The 10,225-nt window shown below is 35.6% G+C and overlaps 1 protein-coding gene across 1 annotated transcript in view; it reads left to right on the top strand.

Annotated features, from left to right (window-relative positions):
• The window catches only part of PRKX (protein kinase X-linked), a 92,575-nt gene that overhangs the window by 59,273 nt on the left and 23,077 nt on the right, over positions 1-10,225 (top strand). Inside the window, exons 2-3 of the mRNA XM_005420014.2 lie at positions 3,208-3,376; positions 7,466-7,729. Coding sequence (XP_005420071.1) covers positions 3,208-3,376; positions 7,466-7,729 — 433 coding nt within the window. The remainder of the gene's footprint in view (positions 1-3,207; positions 3,377-7,465; positions 7,730-10,225) is intronic.

Genomic DNA, 10,225 nt, shown 5'->3' on the forward strand with positions numbered 1-10,225 from the left:
TGGTACAATGATTGAGTTCTCTTGGTTTGAGCTAAATATGAAATAAACATGAATAGACTAAAGTGCAAATCTGTGAACACTGTTTCCCTTAATTCTTGCAGACAAGTATAGAATATTTCCATTTTAAGGTAATCATAAGGAATGTTTACTTATCTGTCACAAAAGGTCAACTTCATTTGGTTCACACAGCTGAACTCTGAGGTGATCAGGGGAAATTGTTGAACAGTTCTTTCATAGGGATTAACAGAAATTGTTTCATGAGTTAGGTGTCTCTTCACCTGGAGTGGGGCTTTGATGGAAGACTAATAACACTGCCTTTTGCTGCCAATAATCTTACCTCAAATTTATGGAGCTGGGCCTTTGTCTTGCTCAGTGCCACTTACTGCTTCAGGTTTTTAGTTTTCTTTTTATGAATCTGAGGGTCAGAATTTCCATCTACTCACAACGCAGCAATCTGTTCTTATAAAACAGATATACTTGACTATGCTAAACAACCACAATAACATCTTGTTACAGCTTCCTACCTTCCCTATCAATTGCAAGGAAGAATACTTAAAAAATGTTAGCAGAAATGGCTAAAAGTATGAGCGGGTTTGAAGTGAGATTTTTAATTGCAGTAATTTATGCAAATTTTATCTGGTTATTTGAAGACTGGCTAAGCATAAAACAAAACAAGAAAAAGGCAGAGCAATTAGTCACATGGAAGAGTGGTGGGTTTGTGGGTATTGCTAGCTAATGCAGGCTTAATGGATTTTCTTAGAAGATTTGATGGGGAGAAAATGTATATTTTGAGAAGACATGTCTGAAAACAAGTGTTAGATGGCTTCTCCGTCTTTATGGTCTTGATTTTCATAGTTGCTTGCAAGTGTGCTCAAGATGTTTGAAAATAGACCGCCTGGGATCAGTTCAGCAATAAAACTGGTTAAGGAGGTTCTGTGTTTGTGCCTGTCTGTGTGGTCGTCTGGTTTTCCCAGAGGCTTTGTAGATTAGGGCCTTGCCACTATTCTGGAATAGCCTGCCAGGCTTTGCTGTTCCTGGCAGAGGTGTTTTTATGGAGGAAGTGTTTCCAAAGTTAGAACAATTGCTAAATAAGTCTCTGTCAGGTTCTTCTTTGAAATTAGGTGGCGTTTGTGATTTCTATTGTTGTTGTTGTTATTTCTGACTAGTGGTTTGTAAAGAGAAACTAATAGCATAAGGAAAAGTAAAGCATTCTAAAATAAAAATTTCTTAAACAAGTAGAACAAGTCCTGAAGCATGTAATCACTAGAGATCTAGGAACAATTAGATATGTGTTCGCTTTTGACTTTCCTGTTTGTTATGTCTGTAGAAGCACTTTGTTTGTACAAGTATCAAAATGCATGTAAAACCACATTTGCTTATGGGGTTAGTATTGTTAATTTCCCTGAGTCCACATTTGGAAGTCTCAAAAATGAAAGATGGTTTCTAGTTTTAGTGTGCCATATGACTATCATTATTTTTCAAAATGTTTTTACTCAAAATTTAAATTTCAGCTCCTAATTCAGAAATAACAGAGTTAATTTTTTTTTTTTGTCTGTACATGCAATGTAAATGTAAGTAATCGATATTTAACGTAGTTTGAACAGACGTTTCTGCTTGGAAACTTTTGGGCCTTTTTTTGGTGTTTGTTTGTTGGGTTTATGTTATTTGTTTGGGTTTTTTTTTACTGCAGAAGCCTGTCCCTGAGCAAATACAGTTGTTTGCAGGTATAGTCACGTAATGTGACTACATTGTTAAAGGATTTCATTGCATGATAAATTTTCCAGGGTAACCTGATGGTTTACTTTGCTATAAAAGCAGGCTTTTTCTGAGATCTGTATAGTTTTCATGGTTAAAGACCTGTAACTCAGGACACGTGGGAATGTAAAACTTCTTTGATAGAATCTTTTGTGCTTGGACAATGGTAATGCTTGATGTATTTGTGTAGTGAGAACTTTTATCTTGAAAACCGGCTTTGAAATCTGTATTGGTAGTGGAGCTGCAAATTCAATAAAACTGGATTGCTGGAGTTAGTAATTTTTAGTGTTTTTTAGTAAATGCTGTCTTAAACAACATTTTAAGTGATTGGAAAGAAAAACTGTTAAATTTAACATAAAAATTTTTAGCTGAGAATCCACATACAGAAAACAAATTCTTCAAACATAAATTGAAGCTAGCAGAAGCAAAAATTCCCTTGTTTTTTTCGCATCTCCCCAATAATGCGATTTTAGAAGTTCATTTGTTGGTTTCTTGCTCCTGCCTATCTCTCAAAAACGTATATCCTTTCACATACACACTTCTTTCCCTGTACCTGTTGCACATCTTAGGAAATTGTCTTTACTATAAATTGGTCATAACTGATCAACACAATCTGAAATCAAGTAACAAAGCAGTGAATAATACTGTAACAGGTCTGTGTGCTGCCTTTCCTAGGGTATGTGCAAATAAGAGGATGATAGTGAGCTGAACTATAAGCTCTTGACTTTTCTGGAGAGAGGGATCTTTCACAAGTTAGGTGCTTGGTTTTAATGCCAGGTGTCCTTTACAGTGGTACATGAGAATGGCATTAAAAATAACAGGTGCACTGTTGTAATGGAACCTGTGTGTCATTGTTTAATGAGCAGAAAAACAGTAAGCAATAACCTAATAAGCTGAAATTTGTGTTGGTCTTCAAATGTGTGAAACTGCTGCCCAACAAATAGCAGTCTGGCTAAATGTGCCAGTATGAACTTTGATTTCAAACTAAAAGAGATACTCAGTTCAGTTATATGTGATTGTCTTGAGTGCAATGTACTTAAAAGAAGGAACTTTAATGACTGCTGAATAGAGAAATGCCTAATGCTTTATTTAAAAGTCACTACGTTTTTATTTTCCTTCTTTATTTTTTAGAGTGGGTTCAAAAAGGAGTACATTAACTGTAAAAAAAAGGGATGCCAGACCGCTACTGTTTCCAAGTGATATAGCGCTGAGCACTATAAGCAGATTTTAAAAAATGTATTAATTTTTAGATTGATCAGCAAATATTATGTGTTTTTTGCCATCACTTCCTTATCTCTCTGTGCCTTTTTGCCTCTCTGTGCACATTTAAGTTTATAATCTTATAATCTCCTCACCTGAATAATTGGAGTCCTGTAGGTTTTAATTTAGCAAATTATCATTGTTCTTTTTCCCTTTTTATGCTAAGTTGATGTTTCTTCTCCAACTTTTCAGGCACAGGTACCTTTGGGCGTGTTCATCTGGTGAAGGAAAAAATGGCCAAGCGTTACTTTGCACTGAAAGTAATGAGCATTCCTGATGTCATTCGACTGAAGCAAGAGCAACACGTGCACAATGAAAAGTCTGTCTTGAAAGAAGTCAACCACCCTTTTTTGATCAGATTGTAAGTAGTTTTATTTTTTTAATTCATTTCACTCATACAGGAAGTGCAGTTAAAGTACTCCAGAATATCATTGCAAGTTCTTAGGTACTTTACCAACACTGAGTCTTTAATTTCTCATATGTAATCTAGATTAAAATAGACTTTGGAATGAAGTACATAATTCAGAAGAGTCAAGAATTTAAAATAAAGAGGCATTATTTAAACATTGAAACAATTTATTATAAGGTGTTTTCTCTCTTCACACTGCAGAAGAGACATTTTCTGAAGTGAGAGGAAAATACTAATGAAGAATTGTTAGCTTTGGCTTATCAGAATGACTTCTAGAATGATTCTTGATGTTAGAATTGTGATGAAAGTATTTCTGCATGTATGTGCTGTAGATATTGGTAAATAGCTAAAGATATTCCCAGACTTAAATAGCTAGTTTTTAAAAACTTAAGTGAACTTTTGCAAACTTTTTTTTATAGAGTTTAAATGACTGCAGCACTTCTTGGACTTTGTATTCCTGTATTTGAGGTTGTTAAGTGATGGAACCTATTGAAAAGCATTATTTCAACACAGTTCATAAAGAATACTTCTTTTTTAGTAGAATTGAAGTAACTCTGATGATCCCAATGGTCCCATTGTTAAAGAGAGAAGGTATCATACTGTTCTGTTCACAGCACGACAATGCTTCTTGTATATCTCAGTCTGTATCTATTAATAGCATAACTAAACCTCTGGTAATTGCAGGTTAATTTCCATTTATGTTTTCTCATGCATGGATACACAGCTGGCTATTAACTAAGATTTGTTTCCATGTACCTGCCTTAATCAGTTTTACATAGAATTAGACAAAATTAGCATTAGTTAATCTAGCTGCAGGGAGTGCAGCTTCCTGCCAGGGTTAGGCAAGTATCAGAGGGAAAAGAAGAAGGGAACAGTGTGATAGTCACTCAGAGGATGGAATGAGCCCTGTAGGAGGAGGCTTTTTCCCTGGTGTGGTGTTGGCTTTTCCCAGCATCATGATGCTGTTAGTTTCCACCTAGCATTCAGAAATCCTGTGTGTGGCATAGTAGCAGTAAGACAAGTTCTAGAATATGTAGAGATTGAGATTCATGGAAGAATGCAAGATGGAGAAGCTGAGTACATCTGGTTAGACTGATTGAAGTATGGATGGAATGGGGGGAACAGGATTTTGTATATATATCTATGTACATCTTGAAATTCTTGAAAAGAAAACTCTACCAAAAGCAACAAGCAAACTCCCAGACAAACCCCATGTCGGTAGGTCTGTGTGTCAGGAGTAGAGAAATTTGGGTGATATGTTAGAGACAGGGAGGATTCATGTTCATATAGAAGTCATCAAAAATCCAAACCAGGGGAGTTTTCCTAGATTTCATTCACACCTTATTTACAAAATATCAGATTTTTCAGGTTGCCAAAGGACATAGTTCAAATAGTTCTCTTTGTATGCAAAGCAAACATTTCTCATGTCTTCTAGAGCTCTGCTTTTTCTGTTGAAATGTCCAATGGTATGTTGCATCAGCAGCTGTGTTCATGTAATTGTCCATGTGATGCCTTTTTCCCTTGTCAGAGGAGACTCCAAGCAACATAGTTGAAGTGAGGTAGTTAAAATTTAAGTCACAAAGATATTCATGTGCTTTAGGTTAAACAAACCTTTGTGGATGATTATCACTAGATTGTATGACATATAACACTTTCTGCGGTTTTTTGTGTAACTAAAAGTTGTTTTTCAGCCACCTCCTGCCCAATATGTGTTTGGTTTTTTTATCTGTTAATTATTTTACTGTAAGTGTTTAACAAAAACAGGGAAAAATTATATAGCACAGCTTTAATGCCTTTAAAGTGTGTTATCTACATGGTCTGGTTTTTATGTTTTCAGTTAGCTTCACCATCTTTAACACAGATAGCATTTCCCTTTGGTGTCAGTGCAGCATAGTATTTCAGGATTTTATGATGGAAAATTATTAAGTAATGCTGCACATGATTGTTTTCTGGTGTTTGGAAATTCCATAAGTTTTCCTATATGTAAAGGATGGGGTTTTTTTCCTTTACCTGTTGCTTTTGACAAATACCTATTCTAAGTATAGGGAGGTACAGTTTTTCTGTAGACACTGGCGTTATTTATCTATGTATTTTTTTAAGCAATTTTTTTCTAAATGCTTCCTAAGTGCTTCTACAACAACTGATCACTGGAGATTCCTAAGCAATCTTTACTGACAATTGAGTAATGTGTCATATTCACTGTGGTGCAGCTCTTCTTAGTGAGATGTAATATTGACATGTTTTTGAAGAGAGGAAGAATTAATAAAAATCAACTGTGTCTTGTAACTGTATGAGCTGAAACAGGTTGTTTCTCTGTAGGATTTCACAGTGGCATCTCAAGTTTATGTAGCAAGCTGAATTGTAGAGTTAATGACACCACATGTTATTCTAATCACAGCTTCTGTGATTTTTTTCTTTTCTTTTAGTATTACATTGCCATTTAAAGCAGTCTGAATGGCAAGTACAGAAATTCTTCATTTTGCTCTTTTTCACGTATACCAAATAATGTATCCATTTTTCTGTGGATAGACAAAACTTTAAGAGTCAGTTTTTTAAGAAATTAATTCTGGTAAAAATGCTGTGCTTAATGATGCAGAAGTTCCGTTTTTTTTTCCCTCTGTATTGTCAGATTTTGCTCTTCCTCTGTATATGTGTTTTGCTTTGTTTCACCCATTTCTGCTCTTCTTTCATTGTTTATTGCAGATATAACTTTGCCTAATTACGTAAAGTACAGAGTGTTTTTGTGTAGTCTGTAAAGATGCTGTGAACATCATCAATAGCCAATTAATGATGTTGATGACTGTGATAGGGAAGAAGTTCCATAAAAGCAGAAGACAAGCCTGGGCTCCGATTTCTCCATCACTGAGGGAATCAGTGATGGGCTGTAGCTTATGTCTGTTAGTCTGTCTTTTTTCCTTGGTTGCCACAGTGCTACTGTCGAAAATAAAATCTTCTGGAGTAAAAGTCATTCATGTGTTGTGGAGCTCAGTTTCTGCTCACCTTTCCTGAGGCTCTATGCCCTGATTAACCGTGAGGTATTTGTGATACTGCAGAAGCACTGACTAGAAGCTGAAGTAGCTTTAGTCCTTGTATCACTGTATCAATAAGGTAGGTAAGGATACAGTGTTCTCTATCTTTTATTACGGTATTAGGGATAGTTCTTTGTTTTAAATGGCAGTGTTCTTCAAGATATTGCCACCTATTTGTTTTCTTCTTAACTGTTGAGCTACATTTAGGTGTAAGGTGACTTGTTTAATGTAGATAGAATGAAATAAAAGATAGTTTAGGGGAATGTAGAAGAGAAGAGTCCTATATTCTGTAATGAAGCATTTTAAAGCCACATATAACTATTTTCTTTCCTCTATACTGGTTCTTTGTGTTTCTCTGGCTACCACAGAAATAGCTCTTAAATTAAAGGTGATATTCTGAGGAATGGGAGGGTACCTATCCTTGGATTCATTTTGAGGTACAGAAATGAATCTTGTTCTGCTATCATTTTTGTTTTTGTGAAAGATGCCATAGAAGATCAAACATTGTCATCTGATGCTTGAGTTGGGATTGTGTATCTCTGAGGAGGAAGGCATAGGACAGGAGGGCAACTCTTTGATGTCTGGTTTTGAACATATTGTCATGGAAGTCTCTAAAAAACAGATTCTGCTTACCCCCATCACTTTGGTAATGCTTGATAATATAAAATGCAAGGTGTGTAAAAGATGTCTGGTCTTTATATCAGGTCAGTTATTTGGTGCTTAGAAGAGACCTGTTTTGCATGATGAAACAGAATCTATCAATTAGTGTTTTTTCTTGTCCTGTGCTTTACTTACCCTCAGCTATCTGGTTTTGTTGTGTAGTTTAAGTTGGTTACTCCAATGTCTTACATAATCCTGCTGGATTCTTGGAGGTTTTAATGTTTGCAGACAAGGAATCAGAAATTAGTTATGTACACGGTTGAGGTAGCAGAGGCCATTTTACAGACATTTACTTGTAAAGCAAGTCAAAGACATAATTTCTTTATTCAGTAAAACAATACTTTTGTTACAGATTTTGGACCAACCACGATGAACGTTTTTTATATATGCTAATGGAATATGTACCAGGAGGAGAACTTTTTAGTTACCTGCGCAACATGGGGCGTTTCAACAACAGCACAGGACTGTTTTACTCAACGGAAATTATTTGTGCAATAGAATACCTGCACTCCAAAGAAATAGTTTACAGAGACTTAAAACCTGAAAATATATTACTAGACAAAGAAGGACATATCAAGCTTACTGACTTTGGATTTGCAAAAAAACTGGTGGACAGGTAAGTTGGGTTTTGTTCTGGTAATTACATTTTGCATGCTAAACAGTTAGGAAAAAAATGTTTGATTTCAGGTGCTCAGCATTTGATTTAACACTCCATGTGGTTCACACATATCAAATCCCTTAATATGAAGGAAATTATAATCTTTAAATGGCTGAATGGAAAGCAGTATTATCCCTTAGGTATAACCAGGAGCAATATCACACATAAGCAATGACAGAAAAATATTTTTATATGGCTGGTTTTGTATATTTAAGTTTTCAGCGGTCATGTTGTAAAAAGGGAGTTCAGGAAAATAATATGAACTAAGATACATAAATTAATCCTCCATACATACTGAATATGTTTAATAACTCATGTTTCCTTCTAGTTACCTTTTAGAGATTTTTGAAGAGTGATTTTAAAACTGGATACAGAGTTTTCACTAGTCTGGGGCAAAAATGAAACTGTGAAAACCTAGACAGAAACCATAAGGCCAGCTTCAGCAGAACTGATTTATTTAAATCTAGCTTCTGTATTACTGTTAGCTTTAGTTACGTATGTGAGTTTTGGTAATGCAGAGGCTCCCTCCCAATGATTTCTCTCTTCTCTCTGTTTGGACTACTCTTTCAATACCATAATACATGTTTTTAAGAGTAAACAAGAGCATTGGGATTCAAGAAAAGGGAGGTAAAAACCAGCCTGTTGTATCAGAAGAGTGGTGTGACAAGGCTTGGTGTTAAGCCTTTGAGTCATCTCTTGAGGGAGACTCTATTTGATTTGTTTGATTGAGGCAGCACAGTGCTGAGTTAGGTGCTACATAGGTGCTCATCCTCTTCAGTCATCAACCTGTTTGATGCTGCTTTAGCAACAAATGGGCCTGTGTGTGAGAGGAGAGTGCTACAAAGTCAATTTGAAAGGAGAGTGTGTGGGTGAGGGTCCATAGTGATGCAGTCCCCAGGCAGGTGCAAAGGAGAGCTGCTTTATTGCAAAAAACAGGCCTTTTTGAGCAGTTAGCACGTTATCAGCTACGTACTTTTAAATCATAACAAACATAATTCAACCACCATACACCGTGATGTGAACACACCATGGTTACATAACTTGTTTTTCTACCCCTAATTCAGCTGAGTCTCTTTCCCACAGTCCTTTTCCAGTTAACCAAAGTAACAGGCCTGAGCCATGATTTTACAAGGCCTTCCTTTTGTAAGGTTTTACTTATCGGTAACAAGAAGCTGCTTAATGCATCCCTTATGAAGTAAAAGTCAGCTGAGACCAATGAAATCACAAGATAGAATCAAAAGTTCTATTCACCTTTAAGGTCTGAAAACCTGTTTTAAAACCATAGGATTTTATTATGAGTATATTAATTCAGTTTCCACTGGGCAAGTAAAACGGCCTACAAATGCTGGCCTATCATTTTAATACTTTGTTTTTAAAGCAAAAACCTTTTTGCAGGTAGTGCTAACATATTCCATGTAACAAAGTAGTGCAATCTCTTTATAAGACATTTTCATGCAAGTACTCGTGACTTGCTCTTTATATGTATATACTGCCACTTAGTGGTAATTCTTGTTTTGTGCTTCTGTGGGTTTAAGGCACAAGAGAAGTAACTGTTCATTAAATAAGGTGATAGTTCATATCAGAGTCTATTTTTCAACCTGGTAGATGAATTTCTAAGAGTAAATATGTTCAAATATATTTTAGGATATCAAACTTAGTTATTGCTACTGGTTTTAATTGGGTTTGTGTTTTCCATATTGTTTGGGGGCAGTGGAGTTGATCAGTTTGTGTTGAATCATAGATTATTATAGTAGTTTTATATTCATAGCTGATTTGCCTTCAAATGTACAACAGGTAACATAAAGGCAGAACATAAAATTGAAATGAGTAAAAACATTATCAATTAGAGCACAAGTGGCAAAGACTGCACAGGTTGCACCTATGCAAATCTGGTTTAGTTTTTTATGTTACTGTTTTGTTTTTTTTTTTGAAATTACATTGTATTCTCCCCACTAGCTAAAGTCATTTTCACAATGTTGGTTTTGTCACTGTAAAAATACACAGTTATCAACCCTTTATTCACTAGTGCCCTCCAGTAGGTGCTTTTGTTTATGGCATAGCCTATTTGCTCAAAATTATAGGAGATACTGTCATTTTTATGCATGGCAAATATCTGTACACATGAATCTTATGTGTATGGGTGTCAGTGAGTGTACAGATGTGAGCATATACGCAGCATACATGAATGGCAATAAGAAGACATGAAGTATTTATGTTCTTCAAACATTGTGAGGTAACCTGCTCTCAGGATCAGCAGTGACATCCCTAGAAAGAAGACATAATATGTAAATGAAAACATGGTCTGCAGAAGACTTTGGATACAATCCCACATTTCACATACATAATACTTCACTGAATGATTCTGTAGCTGCCTAATTGGGGTTTTTCTGTAGACATTTTCCTTTCTTCCCACTGCCATGTGTGAAGGGATGAAATATTCACCATGTCTGTCTC

This window comes from Geospiza fortis, unplaced genomic scaffold (genome assembly GCF_000277835.1).
Source record: "Geospiza fortis unplaced genomic scaffold, GeoFor_1.0 scaffold192, whole genome shotgun sequence".
Taxonomy (NCBI): domain Eukaryota; kingdom Metazoa; phylum Chordata; class Aves; order Passeriformes; family Thraupidae; genus Geospiza; species Geospiza fortis.